At 35.2% G+C, this 15,509-nt stretch overlaps 1 protein-coding gene across 2 annotated transcripts in view; it reads right to left on the bottom strand.

The window, feature by feature from the left end:
- Nucleotides 1-5,874: 5,874 nt before the first annotated feature.
- The window catches only part of PRRG1 (proline rich and Gla domain 1), a 95,573-nt gene continuing 85,938 nt past the window's right edge, over nucleotides 5,875-15,509 (bottom strand). For both annotated transcript variants that reach the window (XM_012736659.2, XM_075999636.1), the window contains one exon: nucleotides 5,875-7,091. In XM_012736659.2, the coding sequence (XP_012592113.1) occupies nucleotides 6,606-7,091 (486 nt within the window). In that variant the 3' untranslated portion in view covers nucleotides 5,875-6,605. The remainder of the gene's footprint in view (nucleotides 7,092-15,509) is intronic.

Genomic DNA, 15,509 nt, shown 5'->3' with positions numbered 1-15,509 from the left:
CCAGGATTCATCAAGGCATGGTAATGAGAGTGGCACCACTCACTTTTACCAAAAGTGATTCACTAGCAAAACTTTTACTTCTGTTTTCATGACCTTAGGCTCTGCTGGCCTAGAGGTTTTATTTCCAAAGGAATGAATGTGTCCCCCAGGAGCACAACGATTCTGTTGAACTGGAAGTTAAGACTGCCACTTGGCCACTTTGGGCTCCTCATTCCTCTGAATCTACAGTCAATGAAGGGAGTTACTGTGCTGGCTGGGGCAAGAGATCCAGATTAACAAAGACAACTTGCACTACCAGTCCACAAGAGCGGTAAGAAACAATGTGTCTGAATATAGGTGATCTATTAGGGCATCTCTTAGTATTTCCATGCCTTGTGATTAAGGTCAATGGAAAACTACAACAACCCAATCCAGGCAGGACTACTAATGGCCTAGACCCTTCGAGAAGGAAGGCTTGGTTCACCTTACCAGGTAAAGTACAATAAGTAGGTGGGGTGCTTGTTGAAGGCAAATGGAAAACACAACGGGTAGTGGAAGAAGGTAGTTATATAGATCAGGAATAACAACGTGACCAGTTATAGAAATGAAGACTGCAATTGTCATGAATATTTCCTCCTTAGTTTGTTATAAATACATTTGTGTTATGAAAATGTATCTTTCCTCTATTCTTCCCTTATCATGTAACAGAAGATGTATTGACTTTATATCACAGTATTTAAGTATTGTTATTTTGATATCTTAGTATTTAAGTTACAGGATATCAAGAAGAGTAATTATCACTCAAGGACTTTACCTCTTCTTCTGGAGAAGGAGTTAGTATGTTTTTGGTTGTACCCAGTATAGTTGTATCATGTTAGGTGGAATTATAACCTTGTTATTGTCTTTATTTGGAGATTAAGTATGGTTTAAGGAGATGTGTATAGGTGACAAGCTGATAAGGGGTTGACTCGGTGATGATGGAAATGATATAAAGAAAGAATCGGAACCATAAACATCATGATTCTCTCTTCAAACATAATTATCATAGTGTATGTTGGTGGCCAGTGTAGTACACTTGTGAGTTAGGAACAACTGCACTAAAAAGAGCTTTTTGATCCCCAATCTATTAGTGGAGGAGATTCTATAGACTTGTTTGGGGTGTTAAGATGAGGAACTGTGAAATTTGATACAACAGCAGATGTTATATTACAGTGGTTTTTCAATTATGTTCATCAAATTTTAGGTATTGCAGAGGTGACTTGGACTGACCTGCAGTAAGGAGGGTTGACAAGAAAGGTCACAGTGGGGTTCAAGCTTCACACTTCCATACTCAATGACAACAGTTCCATCTACTTAATATATTAATATTATGGTTCCATGAAAAATTGTTTGAAAGTTAGTTTCCATTGCTAAAAACGTATAAAAACCAAAGCATAGACCAAAATACAGGACTGTGTGATAAAGATGACTACTTGTAAATACTATGGGACTTAAGGCAAGAAGCAGCTTCATAAGCTGGAATGGAGTTAAGGTTAGAAACCTAGTTAGAAGATTAGAAGGTTTTCCAAGTTTTTGTCTGATTGCAAAATCCCCAGGGACAAGAGACACTATCACTTTCTAATCTCCTTAGGGTCTCACACAAAGTAGCATTCTGTAAAAGTCTATCATCTGAGGTATAAAAGAAAATAAGGTTAGATGAGCTAGTGGGACCATAGAATTTTGGAAGTAACCAAAAAAAAAAAAAAAAAAAACAAAAACAAAACACCAAAACAAAAAAAACCAGAGAAGGAGATAAAGTAAAATTACTGAGAATAAAATGTCATGATACAAGTTTAAGAAAATGGCAGGTGGTTAAGAATTACAGCAGAAAGATAAGCATTAAGGAAACCAACCAGAAAGCTACCGGTGCTTTGGTCAATTCATAGCCTAAAAAAAGCCCTCATTTTTAGGTATTTGATGTATTTGGGGACAGCAGTTGAAAGTATTAAACACAATTCTTGGCCTCAAAAAGCTTAGGAATGTAGAAAAGGCTCAGAGAGAACAAGTAGGTGACTTCAAGGCGGGTCAAGAGATGGAAGAGCAGCTCTAGAACTTCTAGCTCGAACTTTTCTGAAATACCTTAAGAGCTTAAAAAAAAAGTCCATATGGCCACAGCCAAGTAGGAACTTTCAAAAAACAATCTTTTATGACAGATGTTAGAATAGTGGTATTTTAAGGAGTGGGTATGAGGAAGCCTTCTAGGGTACTAGAAATGTCTTGATCTAGGTGCTGGGTTTAATAGTTTTAGTCATCGAGTTATAAACTATATAATTGCTACATATTTTTAAAAGCATCTTTTGATGACTATTTGGATAACTCTCTGGGGACTTGTGCTTACAAAATGGATACTCAGACTTATAATTTATATTTAAAATTCTACCTTGAATATAGAGTAAATAAACGTAATTTTTTACACTATAAAGAGCAACTCATATTTACATATGCTTGGTTAATGACATGACACACCAGTTTTTAGTCATTAAGGTAACTACACATAGGAAGATGATGCTCTGTGACCTCAATGGTCTCATCTTGTGCTTTCTTTTCTCATCTTCTCAGGTCAAACACTTGCTGTTCTGCTAAGAAGGAAAAAACCAGCTTCTTGGTATCTATAGCCACCAGTTCCAGGACTTGACAAACTACATTACAGTAGGGACCTCAATTTAACCCTAACTAACCCTTTTGAGCAGGTGTTTCCATTTTGTATCATATTAAAGTCACTTAAAAGTAGTACAGAAAGTTCTTTCTTATGCTGAGAACACTCTGAAGTTTTCATCAAATGATTTCTTATTTCTTTACTGAGTGATATCCCAAAATTCTTAACAAAAAAAAAGAAACATAATCATTTTACCTTATTCAAAAGACAATAATTAGTAAGAGCTTCTGCAGCATGTTTATCACTTAACCATAATATGATTAACACATGGCAGAAGAAATCTCTTGGGTTTAAAAATAGCTTTATTTAGCATACCAAAAACACAGAAACATAAGAAAGACCCTACCTAGTATAAACATAAAAATAGTTAAATACCATAATTTAATGTAAACCAAGCATTTTAAAATGTGAAATATTATAATAAAATACCTACTATTTACACAGAACCAAGTTAAAGCTACCTCTGCAGTTATTGGATCAGATCATCACTCTTGAAGTCATCATTAGCAATGAAACAAACACATCTCTATTTGTACTGGTCAACAGGAAAAGAATAAATCATTTTTAATTACTTTAAACAAATACAATTTACTGTGTTAGAGTAGGGAAGCAGAAAGTGTCAGTTCTAAGATTCCAGACAACTTCTGCATGTGGAGGCTCATAAACCATTCTGTTGAAAGACCACTGAGCCTGTTCTTTTATTTAAATGCTAACTGGTTGATTCAATTTAGTTACTGCTTAAGAAAGGTATTAAGTATATTCTGCAAAAATAAACCTTTATTAAAAACAATCAAAGGTGAATGTAATATCAACCAGGTAAGAAAGGCAAAAGCATAAAAAATATGTATTAATCTAGACAACCCCCTTAATTATAACAATTGCTAAGAAACTCAGTTTATAAAACCAGATGGGGTAGCAAAAGGGACCTTAAAAATATAAAATCCAAACCAAATTCAAACAAAACAAACAAATCTAAGATAATGTTTCTTGAAGAAAGCATTATTTTGTTTATCCTGTCATCATCATGTGAAAGCCACCAGGAGATCTGTGGCTGATACACTTATTACTATGGAGTAGTGTTTTCATGGACCAACAGTCTGAAGAGTGGTAGTCATTGATCAGTTTAAGCATTTGTCTTTTGCTTCAAGGATCAACATTCATTCTGATATTGCAATTTGGGTATCTTTAATAGGCAGTATTAAATGCAATATTAGGAGTCTAAAGTGTAAAATAAAACTGCAAGAATACTTAGTAAAAGAATATCTTGCTCCTTTGTCTAATTTTATAATTCTCAAACTTTTGGTCTCCAGAAGCCTTTATACTCTTAAAATTTAATGAGGATCTGGATGCCGAAGAGCTTTTGTTTATCAGGTTTATATCTATCAATATGTACCATATTAGAAAATAAACTGAAAGTTTTAAAAGTATTAATTCATTTAAAAATAATAACCCATTACATGCTAACATAAATAACATTTTAAATGAAAAATAGCTATATTTTCTAAAACAGAAAGAAAGATTTGTGGGAAGATGGCATTGTTTTACATTTTCAACTCTTTTTTGAGAGAATTTGAGTGAAAAGACAAATAATGTCTTCATGTTATTATGAAAGTATTTTGATCTCACAGACTCCCTGAAAGGCTCTCAAGAAACCCCAGGGGTCCAAGGGCCACACTTTGAAAACTGCAGGTCTAATCTAAAGCCTGACATTAATGATAAAAAAGTTCATGCAAAAGGAGCCTTAATTTTCATTTAAAAATAAACCAAAAAATCCACACAAGTTATTGGATCAAACACTCCCAACTTCAGCTTTAACTAGAAGCCAAAGATTGATGTGTACTCATGTCAAAATTTTTTAATTTGTCATTTCTGAGACCAAGGTCAAGATATAATCAATCATGTTTAGTCCATGAAAGATGTAAAACCTATTAACTAAGCACACACTCTTTAGTTCCCTTTCTAACATTTGCTTAATGCTGTTTGTGCTGAGTGGGCTATCACTTTAAGTTGCCACAGCTTTGGTATAGACCAGAGTATGGCCAGGGGTTAAATAATAGCCCACATACTCAAATTAGGAATACATTAGCTATTTACAGAGCAGCCTGCCCTATTTTGCACTATTTGAAAGCTCTGATAAATTTTAGGGAAATACAGGGAGAAAATTCTCCCTGAAGCACAATAATAACAACACTATAACCTTACTATTAGTAAGGTTTACAAATTAGTTGCACACACAGCACCTCATTTGAGCCTTTTAAAGCCCAGGATAAGGGCAGGACAAATGATATTATCCCTATTTTAGAGGTGAGGAGTTTGGGGGTCAGATATGGGTCTTGCCCCAGGTACCTTGGCAAGTACATGGTAGAGGGGGATTGGAATTCAGGTCATCAGGCTCCTACTTGAGGATGACCCCAGAGTTCCTCCTTATTTTGGTTTTAGGGCAGCATTGGGGGAGGGGTCTGTGGGGATGGGGATGGAGATGGAGGTAGCAGGGAATGACACACTTGAAACCTACATTCCTTCTGCCTCAACCATTTTATCTAAGGCTAAGAAGGCTTGGGAGTGGCACAGACATTTCCCTGACCTGATCTAATGAATTTTCCACCTGTGCATTCATAATGGGAACTTTATGAAACAACTGTCTTATTTTTTTTCTTTCTGAGACAGTTGATGTTGGTAGTTCCTTTACAGCCCATTCCCTCTGTTCCAAAGGAAAAGTAAAAACTCTGCAGTTTAAAAAAATCTGATAAAAATACAAAACAAAACAGCAACAGTAATGAGATCTATGTGGGGCTATCAATAGATTTACTGTGCATGAGGGATAACACAGACTTTGCAATCTTCTTCTATCAATTGGAGGGCAATATAAAAAAATCACAGTTCATAAATTTAATGGAAAATTGCCTTCTAATAATCTTGAGGCAAAGACCTCAGCCTGTATAAAAACATTAAGAAAATAATTTCAAAAATTTTATTTAACTAAACTCTTAAGGGCTTGAAGATTCTGTAGTGGTAGGAGAAAGAGTAAACAGAGTAAAAGGCAATGAAATAGCAAGAAGAAAATAATTATGCCATGTGTAAGCAAAGGAATACTTGGTATCTGTTGCCTGTCATTAATACATATATCCACTTTAGAAATTATTGCACTGCCAGAAAATCTTCCCTATCATGATGTTAATACACACAGCATGACACAAAGATGCTAATAAAATACTGTTTAATTTTGAAAGTGGGGGGATGGTCAACCAAAAAAAAAAAAAATCCCTAGTACAGAACAAGGCAAATGCCATTCATGACTGATGATTTTCTTACTGTACACTGTAAGCAAGTTATCACTTATTATATGTTCCTGCACTCGTTCTTTCTCTCTGAGATGTTTCTAAAACCAAGAATGACTATATGATATTTTTCCTTTTAAGATAGATGAAGAAATAGAAGATTAACAAAAGCCAGTAGGAATTAGAAAACATGCTAAATACATCCTGTTTGCAAAATTTTACAGCATGTTGTTGGCTATTACAACAACTGTCGGTGTCCTTGTTTTTTTGATTTTGTAAGTAATACTCTCTTTCTAGGTGATTTAGATAGAAGTTAATGGATTTTTAATATAGTTGTACATGTACTATGTTGATTCATGCACATGTATATATGCATATACATACATATACACATGTATATCTCATCACATCACATGAAGACCCCCACTAGTATGTTTTTTTCTTCTTCATATATTTCCTCTAGCAAAAATGAGCATGGATAATGATTTTATAATAAGAAACAAAACTAAAGGAAATCAAACCAGAAAGTGTGAAGTGGTATGCTGTAAGAGTCCAATAAAATAAGTCAATGCACATTTATGTAGTGGTAAAGTGCTAGAAAGTTCTTTCATTAGTATTTTAAAAATGATTAGAGTAAAAAGAAGTTTGCAGCTTCATTTGATGGTGGTGACCACAGGCACCATGGCAATGGCACTGGCTGAATTGGAGTTGACTATGTCCTCATATTCCGGGGGTGGGTCTAAATGAGGTTCTGTTTCACTCCTCCGCAGGTTCACCTGGCCAGTGGCTTCCTCATAGGTTGGTGGGGGATCACAGTTGGACAGGCGAGTGGAGACAGAATCTGAGCGCCCAACTACATATTCCAGAAAGCCTGGAGATAATCCACTGCTATCAAACACTTCGTCTGGTGGGGGAGGTGGAGTGATAATATTCAGGTGCTGAGGGAAAGGAATGTGGCCTTCAGTCACTGTCTGTCTACGAGTTTTGTTTCTTAGGAAGCATCTCCAGATTAGGAAAATGACAAGGAGGATAATGAAGAGGCCAAAGATTAATGGAAAGGTAAGGTAAAATTGAAACCAGTCACTTCCTCTGTTACTCTCTCCTTGTTGCGCTTTTGTGTAGGTACTCCAAAACTCCTTCTGAAAATACAAGACAAAATAATTGAAAATTAGTATTATCATAAGATGGAAAATATCAGATGAACAAATGTCTGGGTTCAATGAACCAGATTTGTTAGTTCAAAGGAACTACAGCGTGTATTCTCCATGACAAGAAATTACAAATACACCATTATGTTCACTCTGGATTCTCACTAAAATGGTCAATCAGAAGCCAAGAGTCTTTTTCAAGACTTGGAGTCATTCACATTTTCACCTATGACATTTTATAGGGAAAAATAAGGAATGAGGGTTTTTCCCTTTACCAATTATACCAAATAATTCCCCTTAAAAATATAAGTCAAATATCACTCTCCATATCCAACTACAGGATTCTCATCACTGATCCCCACCATTAACAGTATGTGCTAGTTTAGGCCATTGTAAGCCTCCGGTACTCAAATACTTCATTGATAAACATTTTGTTTTCTAATGGTTCTGTTTGGGGTCCCCTTCCATAAGACATTCCTTCTCAACTCCCTCTCCACCCCCAAAGTGTAGTAAACAGATGTTGACTAAAGGTCAAAATTATATATTGTTCCTAGGAGACACCTCAGACCAGTGAAGAAACTGTATTAGGTTACTTCTAAACCTGGAACTAATCCCAACTGAAAAGTAATCTAGTAGTTCAAGTCTTTAATGTTTGTAGGGGGAGATAAAAGATAAAAAGAAAACTTGACCTAATTACTATAATAGTTATGATGAGCCTTGGGCAAGTTACTCATTTAAGCCTTATTTTCCTCACCTGTAAAACAGGATAATACAAATCTACCTTATAGGCTGTCTGAGTAATAAATGAGATAGTGTATATAACAATATGTAAGTCCCTGGCATATAAAAACTCAATGAATATATGGCTTCTCAGCTTTTTGGTTAAGATCAAGTATAAAAACTCAATGAATAGTAGTCATTATAGTTAATCTTTACATATTATAATCAAATCTCTGCCTTAAAATAACTGATTAACCTATCCCATACCTTGGTACAAAGACCACCCTCAACTATAGTGCCATTGACTCCATTTTTTAAAATTTAAACTTAGTCAATAAGTGCTTTTCTCACAGTCATATTTGTAGGTATTACAGGTCACTGATATTTATTAAATATCTGGTATCAAGGGAAGGATCCCTTGGAATCCAAATTGATAAAAGTAGAGTTAGGGAGGGGAGTTAGGTTACTACCCAAATGAACAAATAGAGGGAGTTGGACTACATCTGGGACTTTGAACTCAGATGTCCTATGGCGGCGTAGCATTTATATAAAACACCAAATCTTGTCCAAAATAAAACTCAGGGCAATAAAGCTGCTTGTTTTGTAGTCCTATATTTTATTTACTTAGTCATACAGCCTTTTAAAGTACTGGGAATAATAATGACCTAAAATCATCAACATTCTATGCCTGAACTAAATCTTCTCTAGGATACATTATCACTCCAATATTCTATTATTCTAAGATGAATTTGGACATGTTATAAGAAATATTGTATGATTTACTAAAGATTGTGTACATATTCACAGTGAATTTCACCTAAAGAAAGCAGATGAAAATATGCAATTTTCCCATAATATTCTGAAATAAAAGGTATATATGAAACATAATATTAAAATAAGCCCAAAGTAGAAAAAGTATATCCCAGATATAGTATTCATTTTCGGACAATACCAAAACCTGAAATCGTCAAATCACTCATTTGCTTTACTATTAATAAAAATTTAATCACAGGTGAAAACTCACAAAATACAAATATATGAAGCTTTTAAAACAATAAACATGCTTCTAAAATTGTACACTATTAACTTCTTATATAATTGTCCTTTTAAAGATTGACTTTATTACTGATTATAAATTAATATACATTAATTATATAAAATGTCACTAATGCAAAAACAGCTAAAAAAGAAAAATCATTTGGTATTCTAAAACATATAAGCACTATTAACATTTTGGTTTGTACCATTTAAAAAATGTCTCACATCTCTTTCTCCCATAACTTTTACCAATCACAATTGCACCCTTACAGAAGTACACATTCTTTACAAATTTGGAATCAAACTGTACTAAGTAGAATAAAAGTGATAATCATCTACTTATGGATACCTATTGAATATCTGATCCGTGGTCAATTTTCCTTTATCTGTAGGCTAGTCTTTACCATCTCTGCTCCTGGTCTTTCAGATCACTACCTCCATTTCTTCCTCCATCCATCTTGTCCATGAATACCAATCAATATAAATGATTTCAAATAATTATATAATGCTAATCTTAGATAAACACAAATAAAAAGTAGCTTTTATATTTTCCACATTACCTTGGGATAATCAAACATTAATAATAACCATGAAATGAAACTTTTTTGCATGCCTGCTTAAATAATTCAATTTCTCACGTTTCTTTGGCATGCTGAGAAATCAAAATTCTATAACTAATATTCTTTTTTGTCCTTTTGAAAAAATTACAGGAAAATAATTAGACTTTGATTTTGAAGGGATAAAAACAAAGCTTAGGCAAAAATAGAATTAGTAAACCAGATTTTAATTTTACAATTTTAATTTCAATTTTATAATTAATCTTTACCACATCAAGTACTGTTGGTATCACTATCATTCCCACTCAGCAGACAAAGAAAAAGAGGCCCAAGGAGGTTAGATAATAATAAACTCAAGGTCAGTTAACATGTAAACCTTGAAGCTAGGATTTAAACCTAAGAGACCATAGTAAAGCAAAAGGCAATCTGCCTTGATGTATAATATATTTGAAACCAATCCGGCTATTTTCCTAGAAAAGTTAATCTTCCCATCATGTTAAGTGTGTAGTCAAATGTGAGCTGGATAACTTTACAGATTAAATATTTTCAATTAAGGTAACAATGATCTGAATGAAAAGGCAATGACACATTTATTTGGGAAATAGACTTATTCTGTCCTTGAGGGCAGAGGATCAGATGACAATTCACTTCAAATCAGCCCTAATAACTGTCATTCAAACAAATAACTGGGTTTAGATTTCTGTAAACTACTTATATAATTATTTTTCTTATGAAAACAGCAAAAAGAAAGAGCAAATGATTTCAAGACTTGGTAGAGAGGTGCTTTAGTGGGAATGAAAATTAGCAGTTGGCAACTAAGCCTACAGTGGCACAAATTTCTGTGTGCCTAAATAAGAACTTCTGTAATAATTAGGTCATACTTTTACAGCAATCTTAAGCATGATGTAAAAGACTCATTGAATGGAGAAAAGAAGCCTTAAAGGGAATCCATAGTTTTAGATCAGGCTAAAGTTATATTATACAAATGATAAGCACATTCTGGAGCTGCCAGAGAGGTCTGACAACCACTTGAGGAAAAGGAGCCCCAAGAGGTAGATGTTTCATCGTGTTAGGGGACTTGGAGAACAAAATTCAGTAGGTGCAAGACACTTTCAAAGAATATTTGTTTCCCTTTTATAAAATGTGTACTTCTCTGGTTTGAATTTGAATTTTCACACTTCCATTTATGCATAGAACCTGAGTGACTCAAGGCCTGAAGGTCTCTATTCATAATTGGAGAGAACAGAGCTGGGCATATTTTACAATCTTTGATTAATCAGCTCAGAAGCTACCTCAGAAAGTTGGGAAATGGGTGGTTTTCCCAGTTCATTTATTGCTGAGGAGGGCCCAGCAGCACTTGATATACAGCCCCCAGCTGGCTTCTCCCTTTCCTTGAAGGAGAGGGACAGCACAGGGAAGGAAAGATGGTGGGAGACCAGGGACTAAAACCCAATCCTGACTCCAACCACCTTGTGGAGGGCAGAAGGTAGGAATACCCCCAAGTTGGGAAATTCAAGCAAAGAGGTTGTCCAAGAAGTTTAAGATTCCTTATCAAGAAAGACATTCTAGGGAAAAATGGCTAGACTTACACACAGTCACTTATCTTGGTGTCCATTTATTTGTCTACAAGGAAGTAAGAGGTGCATCCAACTTCTGAGGAAATAGAAAGAGATCATTTGTAAATTGCAACAAAAAGTAAGGTATTATCTTGAAAACTGCCACTAAGGGGTAGAAAAGTTGCTGGTGCTGGGAAACAATATTTATGCTGGGCATGATAAGCACCAGTTGAATTTCTCTTACTACTAGTTGAAGATGATATAGCCGGGAGATGAAGAGCAAAGGTTGGTGGCATCTTGTTTAAATTAATGATGGGGACTAGTTTTTGCAAGGTGGCATGTAGTTTACATAAAATAAACTCTCATAATTTATATGTAATTATTTGGAAACTGCTAAGGTTTGGAATCAGGATGCCTGAATGGAACCAGTGAAGTGGGGGGATTGGTAGCTGTCCTGGTGAGAGAAGCATAAGGAGGTGTCTCAAGTCTCGAAAAGTCGCCAGTGACTAGTATGTAAAATTGACTGTTAAAAATTCATTCTTTCATATTGTTAAGGAGGAAAAAAAAGAAAGGTGCAGGATCCTGTGAATTATTTCACTACTTGTATGGAGGGGAGGGCATATATCTGTATATGCTATCTCCATAAAATAAATGTATGTAAGCACATACAGCAAACTCCTGAAGAAGGTTTACTTTTGTGTAGGGCTGGGAACGATGACAGTCGAGAGCTTGGGGATAGGAACAGGAGGAATGCTTCATCATAAATCAGCTTATATGTTTTATCCCTGAACTTTGTAGACATACTACTTCTTTTTCTTATTTGAATAAAATTGTTTATTACTTCACTTTCTTTATTTTATTTCAGAATATTACAGAGTACAAACACTTTGGTTACATAAACTGCCTTGTCACCCGCCGATTCAGAGCTACAAGTGTGCCCATCCCCTAGACAGTGGGCACTGCACCAGTTAGGTGTGATTTTACCCATCCTCTCCTCCCTTCCCATCAGCCTGACACCCGATGTATGTTATTTCTGTAAGTGCCTATAAGTTTTGAACAATTCATACCAGTGTAATTGTGAGTATATGTGATGTTTCTTTTTCCATTCCTGGGATACTTCACTTAGAAGACTGGGCTCCAGCTCCATCCAGGATAATATAAGAGGTAGTTCACCATTTTTTATGGCTGAGTAGTATTCCATTATACACACACACACACACACACTCCCCACATTTTCTTAATCTACTCATGTATTGATGGGCCTTGTGTTGTTTCTACATCTTTGCAATTGTGAATTGTGCTGCTATAAATGTTCCAGTGCAGGTGTCTTTTTTATAGAATGTCTTTTTTTCCTTTGGATAAATATCCAGTAGTGGGATTGCTGGTATATCCATATTACTTTCCTTAGAGGTTGTACTAGTTTGCAGTACCACCAGTAATGTATGAGTGTTCCTATCTCTCCACATCCACGCCAGCATTTGTTGTTTTGGGGCTTTTTTATAAAAGCTGTTCTCACTGGAGTTAAGTAATATCTCATTGTGGTTTTGATTTACATTTCCCTGATAAGAGATGTTGAGCATTTTTTCATATGTTTGTTGGTCACTAGTCTATCTTCTTTTGAAAACTTTCTGTTCATGTCCTTTGCCCACCTTTTAATGGGGTTTTTTGATTTTTTTTCTTGCTGATTTTCCTGAGTTCTATATAGATTCTAGTTCTCTGGCCTTTATCAGATGCATAGAACACAAATGTTTTCTCCTATTCTGTAGGTTGTCTGTTCACTCTAATGATAGTTTCCTAGGTATTTTATTTTCTTTGTGGCTACTGTGAAAGATATGGAGTCTTTGATTTGGTTCTCAGCTTGACTGTTGTTGGTGTATGTGAATGCTGCTGATATGTGTACATTGATTCTGTAATCTGAGACTTTGCTGAATTTATTTATCAATTCCGGTAGTCTTTTGGCAGAATCTTTGGAGTTTTCTAGATATAAGGTCATATCATCAGCAAAGAGGAATAGTTTGACCTCTTCTGATCCCATTTGGATACCCTTGATTTCCTTCTCTTGTCTGATTGTTCTGGCTAGAACTTCCACCACTATGTTGAATAGAAGTGCTAATAGAGGGTAACCTTGTCTGGTCCCAGTTTTAAGTGGGAATGCTTTCAATTTTTCCCCATTCAGTATGATGTTGGCTGTGGGTTTGTCATATATGGCTTTTATCATTTTGAGGTAAGCCCTGTCTATGCCTACTTTGTTAAGCATTCATATTATAAATGGGTGTTGAATTTTATCAAATGCTTTTTCTGCATCTATTGAGAAGATCACATGGTCTTTGTTTTTACTTCTATTTATGTGAATTATATGTGTAGATTTGCATATGTTGAACCATCCCTGTATCTCTGGGATGAAGCCCACTTGTTTTGTGTTGAATTGTTTTTTTGATGAGTAGCTGAATTCGGTTTGCTAGGATTTTATTGAGAATTCTTGCATCTATATTTATAAGTGATATTGCTCTGTAGGTTTTTTTGTTGCGTTCTTTCTGGCTTTGGTATCATGGTGATGTTGGCTTCATAAAACATGTTGCAGAGGATTCCTTCCCCTCTCAATGTTATGGAAAAATTTCTGCAGGATGGGTACCAGTTCTTTGTAGGTCTGGTAAATTCGGGTGTGAAACCATCTGGTCTGGGACATTTTTTTGTGGAAAATTTTTTATTGCTGCTCCAATTTTGGTACTTGATATTGGTCTGTTCAGGAATTCTATTTCTTCCTGATTGAGCCTAGGAAGGCTGTATGTTTCTAAGAAATTGTCCATTTCCTCCACATTTTCAAGTTTATGTTCATGTGGATTTTTATAGTATTCAGAGATGATATTTTGCATTTCCATCGTATCAGTTGTAATTCCTCCTTTTTTATTCCTAATTGAGCTTATTAGAGTCCTTTATTTTCTGCTTCTGGTTAATCTAGTGAGAGGCATTTCAATTTCATTTATCTTTGAAAAGAACCAATTTTTTGGTTCATTAATCTTCTGTATAGTTCTTTTGTTATCAATTTCATTTAGTTCTGCTCTGATCTTGGCTATTTCTTTTCTTCTGGTGTGTTTGAGATTAGTTTGCTCATCTTTTTCTAGTGTTTGAGATGATGCATTAGATTGTTGATTTGCGATCTTTCTGTCTTTTGTATGTAGGCCTTTATGGCTTGGAATTTTCCTCTAAGGACTGCTTTAGCTCTATCCCACAGACTTTGGTAACTTGTTTCCCCTCTATCATTTAGTTCAAAGAATATTTTATTTCTATCTTAATTTCCTCCTTGATGCAACTATCGTTCAGCAGTAGGTTGTTTAGTTTACATGACTTTGTGTAGAGATGAGTGTTTCTGTTGGAGTTGATTTCTAATTTTATTCCACTGTGGTCTGAGAAGCTGCATAATATAATTTTCATTTTAAAAAATATTTGCTGAGACGTGTTTTGTGGCCTAGGATGTGATCAATCTTAGAGGATATCCCATGAGCTGATGAGAAGAATGCATATTCAGTAGTTTTGGGGTAGAATATTCTGTAAATGTCTATTAGACCCATTTATGTATACACAGATAAGCACAATAGACACCCACCAGGGTAAAATCACCAAAAAGCTAAAGGTCAAAGGTCAGATACCACAATGGCTCAAGAGATAAAAAAAAAAAACACAAAAAAAGTTCTACTCAACAGGATGAACAGAAATACCTCCCAGTTATCAATTCTTTCAATAAATGTCAATGGCTTGAACTCTCCACTGAAGAGACATAGGCTTGCTGAATGCATAAATAAATAAAAGTCAAGTATCTGCTGTCTCCAGAAAACACATCTAACACACAAGGACTCATTCAGATTCAAGGTGAATGGATATAAAATGGTATTCCACACAAATGGAAACCAAAAGAAAGCTGGTGTAGTAGTTCTCATATCAGAGAACATAGTCTTCAAATCAAATATAGTAAAGACAGACAAAGATGGTCATTGCATAATGGGGAAGGGAACAATTCAACAAGAAGACATAACAATTCTAAATATTTATGTACCTAACACAGGTGCACCCACATTCATAAAGCAAATCCTACTTGATCTAAACAAAATGATAAACAGCAGTACCATAATAGCCAGGGATTTCAATACCCCTCTGACAAAACAGGACAGATCCTCCAAACAGAAAAAAAACAAAGAAACAATGGACTTAAACAGAACTCTGAACATATTATTTCTTCTATAATATCAAACAAAGAAATTCATTTTTTCAGGGAAGTCAACAGGTACAGGTAACCCTTTCTAGAATCCTGGCTATGAATTACAGGTTGAGATAGCAGCCAGTATGAGATGCAGACAGGATTGAGAGACCTGTGTGTTTAGTGAACATGGAAGGTATAATAGGTCATTAAGGGCTGGATGCAACACTGAGAGCACAGACTGGATCTGAACACTGGAAAGGGACATGTACACACCACCCACACACCTGTCAATTCTTTATTTTAAAATAAGGTATAAATAGACTTATTCCACAAGCCTGGTGCT

Source organism: Microcebus murinus, chromosome X (assembly GCF_040939455.1).
Source record: "Microcebus murinus isolate Inina chromosome X, M.murinus_Inina_mat1.0, whole genome shotgun sequence".
NCBI lineage: Eukaryota > Metazoa > Chordata > Mammalia > Primates > Cheirogaleidae > Microcebus > Microcebus murinus.
The sequence above is the reverse complement of the archived record's forward strand: the minus strand, read 5'-3'. Positions and strand labels throughout refer to the sequence as shown.